Below are 17,890 nucleotides of genomic sequence, written 5' to 3'. Positions count from 1 at the left end.
TGATTTTGCTTGTTAATAGATTATCCAATAGTTCACCCAAAAAATATCCCATAATGTACTCACCCTCAAGTCATCCTAGGTGTATATGACATTCTTCTTTCAGGCGAACACAATCAGTTATTAATAAATGTCCTGACTAATCCAAGCATTATAATGGTCAAAATTTGAAGCCCAAAAAAGTGCATCCATCCATTATGAAAGTAATCCATACGGCTCCAAGAGGTTAATAAGGGCTTTCTGAGGTGAATCGATGGGTTTTTGTAGAAAAAATATCCATATTTAAAACTTTATAGACTAAAATAACAAATTTTCGACAGACAGCCTTCCTTATTCAACTTACAAAGAAAGTGTAACGCCTCTCGCAATTCAAAACGCTTACGCTACGTTCAACTTAATCGTCTCGGCATTTACGCTTTTTTACGCTACGTCCAACTTTATCGTCTCGGTATTTACGCTTTTTTACGCTACGTCCGACGTTATTCTCACAGCAGTTACGCTTTTTTCAGAAGTTGAATACTTAAGGCGGTCCACTGGGAGCTAGATATTTTACTTTATAACGTGGTAAATATGGATATTTTTCTTACACAATCCCATCAATTCACTTCAATGGGTTCTTATTAATCTCCGGAGCCGTGTGAAGCACTTTTATAATGGATGGATGCATTTTTGGGCTTCAAATTATGGGCTTCCATTATAAAGCTTTGAAGAGCCAGGATATTTATTAATATAACTCAGATTGTTTTTGTCTGAAAGAAGAATGTCATACACACCTAGGTTGGCTTGAGGGTGAGTAAATCATGGAATCATTTTCTTTTTTGGGTAAACTATCTCATGAATTACCCTTGTGTTGTTGTAAGACTTTCGTTGTTCTTTAAAACACAAATGTTGAAGAAATCTGCGAGGTTTCTGTCCCTCCATTGACTACCTACGCAACTACCACTTTAAGACCCAGGACAGACAGCATTAAAGTAATCCATGGGATTCAAGTGGTCTAACCTCAGTTTTATGAAGCGACACGAGTGCTTTTTGCAACAACAACACAAAAAAAAACACAACAACATTTGCTCTCTTTTCAACACAACACGCATGCGTCAAGGGGCTCTCGTGAACATGTGTTGAGATTAATGTTTTGTAAATAAAGTGGTAAATTATGGTTAAGGGATAGAATATACGCTTGTCACTTCATAAAACTGAGGTTGAATTACTGGAGTCACATAGATTACATTAATATCTTTACTGCCTTTCTAGGCCTTTCTGTGTTCAGAAGATGAACCGAAGTCTTACAGGTTTGAAACAGCATGAGGATTAGTATGTTGATTGGTGAAAAATGAACAGCAGATGTAATGACTAATTAGTGACAATTTGTTTAATTCAGTACAACACTGCTTCATTGTAACTTTTACGTAATTTAACACTGCTGATGTTGTCACAGTGCAAGCAAACTGAACTTTTTTTAATTCTTTTAAGGTTGGAACTAACATGGAGCATTAGCTGAACAGTGAGACAAGCCAGGATCCACATGACGATGCTTGGGGACAAAGAGACCTCGCTGACTTTCTTCATTTTCATTGTGGAGGCAGTTGAACAGAAGACCTTATTTCAAGCACTGGCTGTATGTTTCAGATTTTTTTTTTATTTATGACATGAACTATCCAAAGACCTCTGCCCCATTTGGGAGATTTTGTAGCATGCAAACTTGAATATATATTTTGCTGCCTCATTAAAAACTTTGATTATCATAATTTGTATTTGTTTTGCTACTTAAGATATGTTAACAACACATAAAGGCATACAGTGTACAATGTAGATTTTTTAATAAAGTTGTTTATTTCTGGAAGAATTTAATATTATGAATTTGTGTATTCTGTCCATATTTGTATAGGTTTTTATTTAATATTTGTTGTGTTCATTTTTAATTTTTGTTTTGTATGTACACCTTTTATGTATGTTTACCTTATGTACATTTTTGTGTATTATGTGTGCTGTGTATTTTGAATTTAATATTTACACATTTATGTATATTTACAATAAATATTTACTCCCCAATATTTAGTTTGACATTTAAAATATATATTTTAAAGCACATGTATTGTTTTATACAAATAAAAAAATCTGTATTTGAAAACAATGGGTATTTTATTTATTAAAATAATGGCTTGAATAAAAATAAAAATTTAACTCAACTGTTGGGTTACTTTTAACCCAACTGTTTTGTAACCCAATGCATTGGGTTAAAATAACCCAACGTTGGGAAGGTGCTATACCAACCCACAGTTGGGTTACGTGTTGGGTTATTTTTAACCCAACGTTTTTAAGTGAGTTCTTTTCGTCTGAACAGGCGCAAAGTATTGAGGTGTCTGCGCAAAGTTGACACACTAATAACAATACCATTTATATTACTTAAAGACAGCAGTATTTCCCAATGTCTCAAACCCAAAGTAAAATAAAACCGGATTAAATTAGAAAGGCGGGACATGTTTACTTCCATGCAATCCAGCTAAAATAGAGCTCTTGGCTGGATTTTGAGGGATCTCATTAATTCAGAAAAACAGAGCAAAAAAAAAAATATTTATGAAAAATTATCTCATAATTCTGAGATAATTAAGTCATTAATTCAGAAAAACAGAACAAAAAAATTATTCATGAAAAATTCTCTCATAATTCTGAGATAATTAAGTCATTAATTCAGAAAAACAGAGCAAAAAAAATTATTCATGAAAAATTATCTCATAATTCTGAGATAATTAAGTCATTAATTCAGAAAAACAGAGCAAAAAAATTATTCATGAAAAATTATCTCATAATTCTGAGATAATTAAGTCATTAATTCAGAAAAACAGAGTAGATTTTTTTCTCTCAAGTGAATGCAATAAGCTTCCGTAGCTTTATGAGAAAACCTGAGCCTAAATTATTTTGCCATTGACGTTTTCATTTATTTTGTAAAAGGGTTTCAAAGTCACATGTTTAAATAGTGTATATAAAAGTGCAACACTTTTGGTTAAAACAACAACAACAACACTTTTGTAAAACAAAAGATTAAAAAAAAAATTCAGTTTAAATATTCAAAATGCAGTATTTTTTGGTAAAATTCAAACACTGGACCAAACGCAAATCTAAATCACTAAATAACAAAATTATAATTTACCTTAAACAAAATAAAAATAAAATAACAATTAAATTATTAGGCCTTTGCTAACTGCGTTTAATGTGCCTCTGAATAATTACAGAGACATTTCAAACCAATTGGCATAGCATAAAAAACGACACTGTTGTTGGCCTTACAAAAATGCTGCTTTCAAGCCATGTTAATGCATGTTTTTCAACACTGCAAAAAATGCATTTCTTACTTAGTATTTTTGTCTTGTTTCTAGTCTTACATTAAGAAACATTTACTAGACAAGTAAAAAATATTTTCTTGTTTTGGGAAAAAATAACTCTGCCAGTGTGGTAAGTAAAATAATGTTGTTTTAAGATTATTTTACTTACCCCACTGGCAGATTATTTTGCTTATTTTAAGCAAAAACTCTCTTAATTTGGAGTTATTTTTTATGTAGGCTAGATATTCATCTGTAAAGTTATGTTTAACGTGTGTTAGCTTAGTGCACACGTCACGCACAATTAATTAATTCAGTGTTTCCTTCACACAGTCTTACCTCTGGCTTGGTCGCGTTCTTCCTTGCGCACCAGATAACTTATGAGGTCGTTTTGACATGTCGCCACTTCTTCTTCTTCTTCTTCTTCTTCTTCTTCTTCTTCTTCTTCGGCTAATTGGCGGTTCGCATGTCGCCACTTCATCCAGCACAAGCTATCAAAAGTAAACAAATCGGCACACGGGTCACGGGGCCTGGCTCCATCCTTCAGCCAGGTGTCAATCAATTGGGGGCGGGTGTAGTAATGCTCTTATTTTGGATTTTTATATAATACAAATTATTAATACTATTTCGAAGTTTAGTTTGCTAAAGATATCAGCATTTTGGTAATGTTTGTAATTTTTTTACATAAAAAAAAAAATAATAATAATATCCCTTGGCCTCTTTGGCGCCCCCTAGCGAGATTGCGCCCTTAGCATTTGCCTATACTGCCCTGATACTGCCTATATAACGGGCCGGCTCTGCTGTGTACCATAGGCTACAAACACCCCAAAGCAACAGTAGCCTAAATGCAGCCCCATTCCAGACTTGGCAACAATGAACCGCGTAAGCGTCGTTAATGGCCTATAGCAGGTTATGACAACTGAGAGCGGACGTTCGTGAGAAGATTTTATATATATATAAGTTTATAAGTTGGCCTACTTATTTTCATTCAACTCATCTCAGATGCATTGTCTACTTTTGATGACATGCCAGCCGTCGACCGATTCAGCCCCGCAAATGCGGCCTGTGGAAATATGCCCTGCTCATCCCAGAAGATGATGTCCCGCTCAGGCCTTACCAGAGTCTCTTGTGCATTATTCCCCATCCCGGTCCAGCTCCAGCTTCTCCCGTTCAGCGCAATGAAAGTGTAGAAAAGACTTTTCTTCTGGTTTGGCTGATAATTAAAATTTCTGTTGTTTTTGACGTTAAACTTAAGTTATATTATTGGTCTATAAATAGGCTATAGTTGTAAAAAGGGTAATGTATAGACCAATTTATTTTCATTTACACATTTTAAATTACATGACAAGAAAATATATGTATAAACATATATAAATGTGTTTAATGTAGCTAAAAATGATAACGTGCATTACAAAAATAAATGTAGCCTAGGCTACAGAACAACCACTTCTCCTTAATTTAGCCTACGTTTGAAGTTAACGAAAATGAACAATAGACGTAGTTTCTTTGTTTAATTTACAAATAACTTGCATAAAAAATAATAATAAACTAATAATATAGCCTAGCCATTTAAATTGTTCTGTGTCGGCCACGCATTCAGCCTTAGGAGGATCGATCTTTCGGTGACCGTCGTCAGTGAACGTTTATTCATTCATTCATATAAAAAGCTTTATTTTAGCATCTAAGTCAGCATTTTTCGTTTATTTACATTTTTTCTTATAATTCTGAGTCACATTTGATTTAGCCAATTATTCTGTGATATTTGTTTTAGCTACGGTGACAGCCGGCTATATGAAAAATAAATGATTGCACGGACAATTCCCATCCAGTGTCTCTCTTTCTGTAAGGGAAATTTAAAAGATAGATTCTGGAAACAAAATCTAAATTTAGCTGGATCAGTCGGGTCGGGAATAAAATAATTTATAGCGAGTGAGCACGGAGTGAATTCAGTGGCGCCTCCAGAAATTTTTCATAGGGGTGGCCAGATGGGGCCACTTAAAATCTTTGGTTGGCACCAAAACTAGAAACCATAATTTCAGAATTGCATTCTACTGGTGTAGTAAACCGGCCTGTAGCACGTCACGACACATAATTCCCGATAATTTCGCATCGTCTAACGTTAACTTCTTTTGAAATTGTTGACTGACGGGCATGCGCTGACCTGTTGTTGTCTGAGTGCGCAAAGATTATTAATAAGTCTATTAATTTATGAGGCTCTTCAGTTCAAATTATCCAGTACCAAAATAATAATACTCTTTATTTTCCAAGTTCATAAATGATTTTCAAAACGGATTTGGGAGAAAAAAAAACATACACACAAAATGACTTATTTTAAATATACAATATATATATAAAAGTCTTGGGCATGTCAAAGATTAGTAACAACTTTAGCTTTGATGCATTGTTAGTTTTTGTGCAGCATCAGATTTTTCCTCCCTGATTTACAGTTCGTGGCTGTTTTTGCCCCATTAACTTCTATTAGCCACATTTTTTGATTGGAAAGCCATGACACCATATACTCATGCATTCTTGATTGTTGGTGGTTTTCCCAGTTGGGAAGAGGTAAAATGTGTAATTTTTACAGTTGATAACCAGGTGGCACCATTAACCCTTTAGATAGGCCTGTGCTGAAGAAGAAAAAAAAGCAGTTTAGTTTCTGGAATTTGTATAGAGTATAGTATAATAACTGCATATAAATGAGGGATTAAAAAAATCTAAATATGCTGCACACAAACTAACAATGCATCAGAGCCAGTGTTGTTACTAATCTTTGACATGTCCAAGACTGTGATAAAAGGTCTAAAAATATCCAGTCCACAATCACTTTTTATATTGAAAATAGGTTATTTTGTGTGTATGTTTTTTTCCCCCCAAATCAGTTTTGAATCCGTTTTTGAAAATAATTTATGAACTTGGCAATTAAAGAGTGATAAGAGTGACAATGAAACAATGACAGCAGCTCAACAACAAACATGGAATCAAGGATGTAAACTTGCAACAGAACACATTTTAAATTATTTTACTTTTGATTATTTTATTTATTTCTGAAGAACTCTTTAGAAGCCTGTTATTGGTGTACTTTAAAGGAATAGTTCACCCAAAAATGAAATTTCTGTCATCATTTTGAAGAACGTTTGTAACCAAATGTTTGCTTTGGGGGCAACATTGACTTCCATGCTAGGAATGTGTCTTCATGCATTCTACATAAAGAAATGCATACAGGTTTGGAACAACTTGAGGGTGAGGAAATTATGACAGATTTTTCATTTTTGGGTGAACTGTCTCTTTAAGCAGTCATTCTGAACCAGTAACCACTTTACTGACAATTCTGAAATTCAAAAATGTTTAATCCTCTTTATTAATTTACTATTATGACTATTTTGTTATGTAATTATTTGTCCCATTTTAATCAAATTTAATCAAAGCGCCGCTAAAACCCAATCTTGCTTATTCTAAATATTGATTGGACTAGTACCTAGCGTCCCCCCCCAAACCTACGCCATGGCCAGCGGGGTGGCCAGGGGTTCGCCAGGGGTGGCCGTGGCGCCACTGCCGTGAACGAACTATTCATATCTCAGTCAAATAATTCTCTAACATGACGCAATCGGTCACAAGACACAGGAGAGCCAATTACATTTTACAATCAATGCTGACGTAATGACGCAATTGGTCACAAGACATACGAGAGCCAATGCAATTTCACTATGAAATCTGAAGTACGGGCGGCAATATTTGAAATTTGAAAAATAAGACCACATACTTGGAAATAACTATTACAAAAGATTTAAGGGACAGGGAAGAAAATAATATTCAAGTTGTTGTGCAAAAAAATAAAAGAATACTGAATAGCTGGTTACAAAGAAATATCTCAGTTTTCGGAAGAATTTTATTAACAAAGATGGAAGGGATATCAAGATTAATTTACCCAGCATATTCATTAGCAGTACCAGAAAGGTGCATTAAAGAAATAAACCGAATTCATTATGATTTTATTTGGAACAATAAGCAGCATATGATTCGAAAAAATGATATAGTAAAATCGGTAGAAGAAGGAGGGATGAATGTAATCGATTTTGGGGCAATGAATGGTATGATCAAGTCAAGATGGTTACAAACATTTGTTAAAAATGAAAAATCTTTATGGTTTAGTCTTCCTTTTCATCTTTTCCAAAAGGTAGGGGGTATCTCTTTCCTTTTACGATGTGATTTCGAACCTTTAAAACTACCTTTTAAGTTATCAGATTTTCATGTGCAGGTGTTACTATATTGGAAAATGCTGTACAAGCATAATTTTACGCCACATAAGACTATAATTTGGAATAACAGGTGTATTTTACATAAAAGGAAATCTTTATTTCATAAAGACTGGATGGAAAAAGGAGTTTGGGCTGTAATACATTTAATGGATGAATATGGTAATATGTTAAGTTATGAAAATCTTAAAAAAAAGTTTAATTTGGACTGTTCATATAGACAATATTCTTTGGTTGTTAAAGCTATTCCTGTAGCATTGAGAAATCTAATTAAAGGTATATTGCAATACTCTTCTGTAATACCCACACTTTTGGATTTGTTTATAGATAAGTATAATTTCTTGGATGAAAAATGTAATAACAAGGTTTTGAGATCACTTATTACAAACGAATATTTTCCTCTTCCTGTTAAAAGAAAAAATCTTTCTCCAAGGTTTTCAAAATTTGACACTATCAAAGTTAGAACCAGATACTTATCATTTCCTTTGTTACCTAAAATGAAAGAGGTACATTTCAAAACAATGAATGATATTTATCCATGTAACGAATTTCTAAGAGTAAGGTTTAATTTGGATAGAAATGTCTGTACATTTTGTCAAAAAGATATTGAATCTCAGGAACATCTTTTTTACAATTGTACGTTTGTTAAGTCCTTTTGGGACCGATTGTATGAGTGGTTGGAGACAAAAAATGTAATACCTGCCTTTGATTATCATATTGTCAAATTTGGTCTCTTTTTGGAAAACAAAGATATGGAATTTTTGTGTAATAATATGATGATTGTAGCCAAATTTTACATACACAAATGTAGATTTGTTAAAGTTTCTCCATGTTTTGAGGCTTTTAAAAATGACTTTAAAATGTTATTTAAATCCTTAAAACAACTTAAAATGAGAAGTGCCTTAAAGCTCTCTAAATTACTGGCAATATATATGGACTAGCCATTCCTGAAATCTAATTTACTCTTATAATTTTCCTTTCATGTTTTTTATTTTTTTATTTTATTTTTATTTTTTTATGTTATGTTCTTATTATTTTGTTTACAATATGCTGCTTGGTTGTATTGTTAATGTCTATCATTGATAATGTTAATGCCAATTTGTTATTTGAAATGTTTCAATAAAAAAAAAAAAAAATTGAAATTTGATGTGTTTGTTCATGATCTTCGGCGGATGGAGATGCTGATCGCTTTTGGGGATTTTCTTCATGCAAATCAATCGTTTGGCATCGGAAAACTTGGCTTAATTAACTTTTTTGAATAACTCGTGGATGCAGTCGTGTGTTAGCACTTTGAGATTTTGTTTAATATAAAGTGCATTATAAATAAAATTTATTATTATTATTTATTATATCCTGTGTTTTATATCATATTCACACAAATGGGTTTAGGGATGGGATGGGGTTGGGTTACATGTTAAAATGTGTCTAAATAGTGTAAATAAAATGCATGTAAATTAAATCATGTTAAAATGTGTCTAAATAGCGTAAATAAAAGAAATGTAAATGAAATTATGCTTGCTGATTTAATTGAGAAGCACACTCCAACATGTCATTATGGCAAAATTATAAACCAATAAATAATTTAAAAAAATATATATATTAACCATGACGACAATATTCCCATTCCCAGTGCGTATGTGTATGTCGCCAAATGTTTCTCATTGAAATGAATGGAGTATCCAACGCACCGAAAATTGACGATAAAGGTAACTGTTGGCGAGGGTGACGACAAGGGGTCCGGGTCAAGCGTCCATATGTGACGAGTGGAGAATGTGTTGACATTTAAAGTATATTGAGTGTGTTCAGAGGATTGTAAAGGCAACAACATTTTTGTTTGTTTACAATTTTTTGTAAATAAAGAGTGTGACATCATCATTTTTGGCCGTTGCAACGTCCATTGGCATTCTAACGTTAACTTTACTCCCATAACGTTACGTCTTGTTGTTGGAAGCGCGTTGTAAGGTAGGCAGTTTTTTATGTGTTTTATGTGTGCAGGCTCTTTTATTGTATAGGCTATGACCGTGTAAACTCAATAACCCTTTTATTTAAATGTTTAATGTGTGTCCCGTAGACCCCAGGGGCGGTATTCAGAGTTTGGCAGTTGCCATAACCTGACATTTAGGACAAAACAGGGGAAGTAACATTAAACAGCTCGTGATGCTGTTCATTAGTTCTCTTGCTTGAGTTGGCATTTGATAGCGCATTTAAACAGCCTATGCCGCATTTCCACCAAAGCGTTTTTATCCATCTGAAAACGCTAACTGTTAGGTGCTCTGCTAAATACGCCTCGCTGAGCGCTTGAGAGGGTTTTGGTAGGGCAGCGTTAGGCTACTAGTAGGCCTATCTCATTTCACAGAATCACAGATAGTTTGTTTCTGTATTGATTCTGTATAAAAATGCTGATACAATGTAAAGTATTTGGCCTAGCTCTTGTTTTAAATTATTTTGTGTCGTTATTATGCTGCTTGTTTTCAACTGTTGACTTTGCACAAGCAGAATGGGACGGTTGGTCTTTGTTGTATTTAGCTGGATTTTATACGACAACCAACCGCGTGAAAGAAACACTTTGGTTTAATCCCACCACCGCAAGATGTTTGTTCAAACCAGATTTACGACAAAATGATTTAAAAAAAAACACAGCCAATGAAGAGCGTCTCTGCAAGCGCGCATTCAAATGGATAGGACAATTCACCATGCCGAAGCGTTCCTATGGCAACGCTAGTAAATTGCTTGGGATTCAGTCATAGCTAACATGATTATTGAGGGACTGATTAATTAATTAATTCAGGAGATAGCAATGCATGAAATGCCTAACCTTGCTCCAGTAGATGTAGCGCTAGTCTAATACCCCAATTTTTAAATGAGCTTCAGCCTACCATTGAGTAGTTATTTTAGTGACTGTTGCTGTTTGAATTACAATATGTTAGGCTATCGTAGATGGTCTATTTCCCTGTTATCTAACTATTTACCTGTTTTTTGGTTTTCAACAAATAATTTGCACACATTTGTTCTTTATTTTTTGTATCTGAAGCTAAAGCAGCAACATTGAAAGCTCCGGTGTCTGTGTTTAACACGAAAGCTTGTGTGATCGCGGCCGGCTCGCGGTGCAAAAAGTCGTGCCGTGTACCAGCTGATTTGATGCGATGATCAAATTAAATGACTCGTAGCGTCTGCAATATCTCACGAACTCCCGATGTTAAAATATGTTATATTAATCATTTTATATGGACCCAGGCAACACGTGTATGTGGGGCCCACGTGAATTAAACATGGGCTACAGGGGCATGGGCGTAGATTACGCGGGGGACGTGTCCCCCTCAAATGTATTTTCGTCCCCCGCACTTTTACTGGGTCTCACCGATTCTAGTCGACCCGCTCCGAGCGGAATTCGAACTGACGTTACCCTGCAGACTCGGAGCCTTCATCCACAGTCCCGCACTCAGAGTCCCGCATGCTCCATTATCAGACCCCTCGTTTTTAACAAACAGCGCCCCCTGCTGTTCTGAAGGTCGTACAACACCCTTATCCAAATAAGATGTATTATTACTGTGTCGTTTCATTTAAAGTTTTCCAAATAAATCTAAACAAATTAACGATTTTGCAAACATCTTTGCATTCCCTAAAAATGTCATTGTTTTTTCTGACTAACAAAGTACCCAGTAGTTGTTTTTTTTTAAATAAAAGAAAATTACTGATGGAAGTTATACAATTACAAATTGAACTATCCTTTGAAAAATGTTATGTGATATTATATTGCTACAATGTTTTTTTAATTCCAATTCCAATGTTTCTTTTAGGTCAACCTAGGCTAATGGTCTAATAAAATATACATTGCTAGCATTAAAAAACCTGTTGATATCTGGAATCCAAAGCAAAACTCAAATAAGAATAGACAAAACACCAATAATAAACAAATCTGTACAATTCAAAAATTGTATTACTAACTGTAAACTGTATTATTTACAGTAGTTATTATTTTACGTTATGCAATTGAAGATGCAAAGTACAGTCACTAACACAATTCTTTCTTACTTTTTTCTTTGCTTTGTCCTGTTTACGCAAGATGATGTTTAGGTGATATAGTTAAAGTACAGACTCGTTTATTATTGGGGTTTTGTCTATTCTTGTGTGAGTTATGCTTTGCATTCCAGATATAAAAAATATGGTTTTGTAATGTTAGCATTGCGTATAATATGTTAATTAGACCATTAGCATGTGAACCTGAAAGAAACATTGAACAAAAAAAAAAAAGAATTGTAGCGATATATCACATAATATTTTTCAGAGGATAGTTCAATCTGTAATTGTATTTTGTCCATCAGTAATTTTCTTTCAATTGCCCACACTCTTTATATAGAAGAATAGAGGAGGCGCTGTTTCTTAAAAACGAGGGGTCTGAGAATGCGGGACTCTGAGTGCGGGACTGTGGATGAAGGCTCTGAGTCTGCAGCTTCATAATGTTGAAATTAACAGGGACACTAAAGACAGCCTTCTCTAATCTCGGTTGATAGCGTGCTTCTTGAGGTCACGGTCAAATGTATTTACATAGAAACCAATGTGAATACATCAATATTTAAATTCAGAGACAAAAAATAATCAATGCATGACCTGTCATTTATTCGCATCTAAATAGGAGGAGGGCACTCTCACAGAAAGTCCAAAAGCGTATTCGTAGAAGTAATACCCTGTCACGCTGGAGCTTTTTTTAAATATGCTTTATGTGTGCTTTTCAAGCCATCTCAATGTAGCTTATTTATTGACAATAAAGTATCATATGAATAATGCAGATTTTTTAATGTTTAGTATCTTCTGCTCACCAAGGCTGCATTTATTTAATCAAAAAAAGTTAAAACAGTAATATTGTGAAATACTATTACAAATGAAAACAGCTTTTTCCCTATGCGAATAAATGTTATTTATTCCTGTGATCAAAGCTGAATTTATCATCATTACTCCAGTCTTCAGTGTCACATGATCCTTCACTAATCAATCATTCTCCTAAGAACCATAAGAAACATTTGTGATTATTATCTGTGTTGAAAACAGTTGTGCTGCTTAAAATGTTGTGGAAACCATGATACATTTTATTTTTCATGATTCTTTGATGAATAGAAAGTTCAATGGACAGCATTTATTTGCATTTATTATATAAATTATCATCTTTTATAATATTAAAAACATCACTTTTGATCAATTTAATGCATGTCTGATCAATAAAAGTCTTAATTTCTCTCTTTTTTTAATTTGACCACAAATGTTTAGATGGTTTCCACAAAAATTAAGCATCACCATGAGCAGCACAACTGATAATAATCATAAATGTGTGTTGATCATCAGATCCTCATCTGAGAATGATTAGTGAAGGATCATGTGACACTGAAGACTGGAGTAATGATGATAAATTCAGCTTTGATCAACCAATCATAAAATTGGCATAAAAAATACGAGAAAAATATTATAGATATTAGAGGTTATTGTTCAGCAGTGTATCCAATATCCTACCAAATTAAAGCAAGAGATAAATTATATCTGCCCAAAAAATATTTTTTGGGTATTATGACATTTCTGTCCCCCTCACTTCTGAAAAGATGGCTACGCTCCTGTACAGGGGTACAGAGTGGGCATGGGCTCAAAATGGGCATCTTATCTGGGGCCCACTTGGGTGAACCAAGTAGGTCCCACATGGGCAAACCCAGCTGGGCTCCTCATGTGGGACCTTTGGTTCACTAATGGGAAATGAGAACATGGGTGGAAAATGGGCTATTCGGTCAATTCATTCACAGTCAAGACAAGTGCAAACACAGTCAATTCCAAAGGTTAGATAGTACACAAATATGCACCCTTGAAAAAAATGTATTGTTATTTTGACACTTGAACACAATTAATGTGACTTTAATCTAATCAAAATTTAAAAATTCCAACACAATAGCAATTTTATTTTGTTTATTTTGTGATCACAGAGCAGTGCCATACAGGGACCATTTTAGCTTTTATAATAAAAGTGTACATATTAAGTGAAATATTTCCTTTCTCAAATATTTAATTTTGAATAAATCTTTAATAAATTTTATTTAGGCACAGAACCACTAGTTTCCGATTAGTAATGTCTTTAGAATACTGTTCCAAATAAGTTGGAATGTCTTCTGCAGGGTTAGGTAATACTGAGTCATTGTTAATAGGTTACACCAGGATCTTTACTTTATACTTAACACATTTTGTATGTCTCCATCATCAATCACACCTGATTCAACTCATGAGCTCATTAGTAGAGATTTCAAAACCTGGGTGTGTCAGATATAGTGAGACATACAAAATCTGCAGGGCTGGTGGTAAGACAATGTTATTTTTTTTAAAATTATTATTATAAACCAATACTTGTTAAGCAATCACCAATAACCAATCACTTAACTTGTGATTCTTATTCTTATTAAGTGGGTCATTTTTTTCTTTTTCTTTTTTTTAGGATTCTTAAGCTAGCTGAAATCTTTGAGAACCTGACACCTTGCACTTCTGTGGAGACTCCAGGTAGGTTGCAGTTCTGGAAAATGGTGGAGCTGGAGACTAAAGGGTTTGATGTTTTCACACTTAAATCTTCACCTTAATTATTTTGCAGTTTGTGTCGTTTCGTCGCCATCTGTTTTTGTCTGACCCTGCTGACCATGTCATCAAGACCAACTAGATGTGGGGCACCAAAAAGCTTTAAAATGTGAAAAAGAGAATTTAAAAAAAGGGACACAATGGTTGACTATTTTGAAAAAAAATTCAAAGGGCTGTTGGGCGAGCGATTATGGGGGAGTGAGGAGCTGCACTGTTTTTATATTTTTGTTTGTGAAATACATAAACTTTAAGTGTACAGATGTACATATATAAACAATACAAGTTTTGTCAAATTATGTCACTAAAAAAATATTACTTTTTTGTGGTACTTTTGTCAAAAAAAGTTGTAACTGTAATTTAGTCATTTTCAAATTATGCTAAATAACCCTTGCATGATAAAGTATAGCATGAGCTACCGGTTTCTGTTGATTAACTTTAACATTTTAGTGTAGTTTAGAGCAGTGTTTTTCAAACCTGTCCTGGAGGACCATCAGCCCTGTGTCTCTCTCACTTATCACACCTGATTCAACTCATCAGCTCATTAGTAGAGACTGCAAGAACTAAATTGGTGTGTCTGATAAGGGAGACATACAAACTTTGCAGGACTGGCGGTCCTCTAGGACAGGTTTGAAAACCACTGGTTTAGAGGATTACATGTAATGTTTGTATTATGGGGTTCACTATAAGATAACTCATACAGAAACTATAATAGCCCATCTATATATACCCGTTGTAGCCCATAAGAGCCCTACATAAACCCTATCTGGGTCCAGTCATTAATCCATATGGGCAGACCCATGTAGGCCCCAAATGGCTGCGACCTGGGTTACCCATATCAGCCTGGTATGAGCCCATCAAGAGACCCATCATTAACACTTATTGGCAGACCCATGCAAGCCCCAAATGGGTGTGACCTGGGTTACCCATGTGGGCCCAATATAAACCCATATGGGCAGACCTATGTAGGCCCCAAATGGGTGTGACCTGGGTTACCCATATCGGCCTGGTATGAGCCCATCAAGAGACCCATCATTAACCCTTATTGGCAGACCCATGCAAGCCCCAAATGTGTGTGACCTGGGTTACCCATGTGGGCCCAGTATGAGCCCATCAAGAGACCCATCATCAACCCATATGGGCTAACCCATGTAGGGGCTCCATAGAAACTGATAATCTATTCAAAATATTGTTCATAACAGATCGATAATAATGCACTCCTGACATAAATTAAGAAATTAAGTTCACTGCAACCCAGTCAGATTGTTATAGCATATTATTATTATTATTATTATTATTATTATTATTATTATTATTATTATATTTAAAGTAATTGTGTCTATATTTTCTGTCTCTACCAAAAATGTCAGCAACATCACACACATTTTAAAGAAAATGTTTGGTTTATGGTATTTGTAACCATAGGCCTATGTATGTAATTATTTTATTACTTTAATGTATTATAATGAGTTTGCATTGAACAGTTGAGATGCATTTCTAAATTATGGATGGCAGATGAGAGAGTAGAGTTACCATGACAACTGCTACGCATCCACAGACAGCAGACTGGGCGTACCTTTATCGTCATTTTTCGACGCGCTGGGTGCTCCATTCATTTAAATGCTTTGGCGTCATACACAGACGCATTTAATTCTTTGCGTTTGTAAAAGCAGACATGATTATATTAATATTTAAAGGCTACTTTTATATTTTGGAGCAACTAACCCAACTCCTACCCTAAACCTACCCACATCTTAACAATATAAAACACATACCAGGCAAATAAATGTACAGTCACAAGTATTTATTGCAAAATCTGACCAAAACAATATAAAAGTATTAACTCATGTTGCATTCCAAGTCTTCTGAGGTCATACGATGTCTTCATGTGAAGAACAGAGTTGATCTTGATGTTTTAATCGCTGAAATGATGATTCTGCTGCCCCGTGAACGAACTATTCATATCTCAGTCAAATAATTCTCTAACATGACGCAATCGGTCACAAGACACAGGAGAGCCAATTACATTTTACAATCAATGCTGACGTAATGACGCCATTGGTCACAAGACATACGAGAGCCAATGCAATTTCACTATGAAATCTGAAGTACGGCAATATTTGAAATTTGATGTGTTTGTTCATGATCTTCGGCGGATGGAGACAACATTATGAAGCTGCAGACTCGGAACCTGCATCCACAGTCCCGCACTCAGAGTCCCGCATTCAGAGACCCCTCGTTTTTAAGAAACAGCGCCTCCTGCTGTTCTGAAGATCGTATAACACCCATAATCCAAATAAGATGCAATATTACGTTATCGTTTCATTTAAAAATAAATTTACACAAAATAACGCTTTTGCAAACATCTTTGCATTCCCAAAAGATGTCATTGTTTTCTCTGACTAAGTACGCAGTAGATTTATTTATTTATTTAATAAAGAGTGTGGGCAATTGAAAGAAAATTACTGATGGACAAAATACAATTACAGATTGAACTATCCTCCCCCTAAAATATTATGTGATATATCGCTACAATTCTTTTTTTTTGTTCAATGTTTCTTTCAGGTTCACATGCTAATGGTCTAATTAACACATTATACGCAATGCTAACATTACAAAACCATATTTTTTATATCTGGAATGCAAAGCATAACTCACACAAGAATAGACAAAACCCCGATAATAAACGAGTCTGTACTTTAACTATCACCTAAACATCATATTGCGGTAAACAGGACAAAGCAAAGAAAAAAGGAAGAAAGAATTGTGTTAGTGACTGTACTTTGTATCTTCAATTGCATAAGGTAAAATAATAACTACTGTAAATACTACTGTAATACAATTTTTGAATTGTACAGATTTGTTTATTATTGGTGTTTTGTCTATTCTTGTTCGAGTTTTGCTTTGGATTCCAGATATCAACAGGTGACCTGAAAGAAACATTGGAATTGGAATTTAAAAAAACATTGTAGCAATATATCACATAACATTTTTCAAAGTATAGTTCAATCTGTAATTGTATATCTTCCATCAGTAATTTTCTTTTATTTAAATAAACAAAAAACAAAAACTACTGGGTACTTTCTTAGTCATTATTACGACACAGTAATAATACATCTTATTTGGATATGGGTGTTATACGATCTTCAGAACAGCAGGAGGCGCTGTTTCTTAAAAACGAGGGGTCTGAGAATGCGGGACTCTGAGTGCGGGACTGTGGATGCAGGCTCCGAGTCTGCTGATCGCTTTTGGGGATTTTCTTCATGCAAATCAATCGTTTGGCATCGGAAAACTTGGCTTAATTAACTTTTTAACTCGTGGATGCAGTCGTGTGTTATATCCTGTGTTTTATATCATATTCACACAAATGGGTTTAGGGATGGGATGGGGTTGGGTTACATGTTAAAATGTGTCTAAATAGTGTAAATAAAATACATGTAAATTAAATCATGTTAAAATGTGTCTAAATAGCGTAAATAAAATAAATGTAAATGAAATTATGCTTGCTGATTTAATTGAGAAGCACACTCCAACATGTCATAATGGCAAAATTATAAACCAATAAATAATTTCAAAAAATAAATTTCACCATGACGATAATATTCCCATTCCCAGTGCGTCTGTGTATGTCGCCAAATGTTTCTCATTGAAATGAATGGAGTATCCAACGCGCCGAAAATTGACGATAAAGGTAACTGTTGGCGAGGGTGACGACAAGGGGTCCGGGTC

At 34.5% G+C, this 17,890-nt stretch overlaps 1 protein-coding gene across 1 annotated transcript in view; it reads right to left on the bottom strand.

Moving 5' to 3' along the window:
- Positions 1 to 3,782, bottom strand: part of LOC137045108 (heme-binding protein 2-like) — a 36,372-nt gene extending 32,590 nt beyond the window's left edge. The window contains exon 1 of the mRNA XM_067421600.1: positions 3,654 to 3,782. Within this exon, the coding sequence (XP_067277701.1) occupies positions 3,654 to 3,712 (59 nt within the window). The 5' untranslated portion in view covers positions 3,713 to 3,782. The remainder of the gene's footprint in view (positions 1 to 3,653) is intronic.
- Positions 3,783 to 17,890: the final 14,108 nt, after the last annotated feature.

The sequence above is a fragment of the Pseudorasbora parva genome, chromosome 2 (genome assembly GCF_024679245.1).
Source record: "Pseudorasbora parva isolate DD20220531a chromosome 2, ASM2467924v1, whole genome shotgun sequence".
NCBI classification, from domain to species: domain Eukaryota; kingdom Metazoa; phylum Chordata; class Actinopteri; order Cypriniformes; family Gobionidae; genus Pseudorasbora; species Pseudorasbora parva.
Note: the sequence above shows the minus strand (reverse complement) of the source record. Positions and strands in the feature narration are given on the sequence as shown.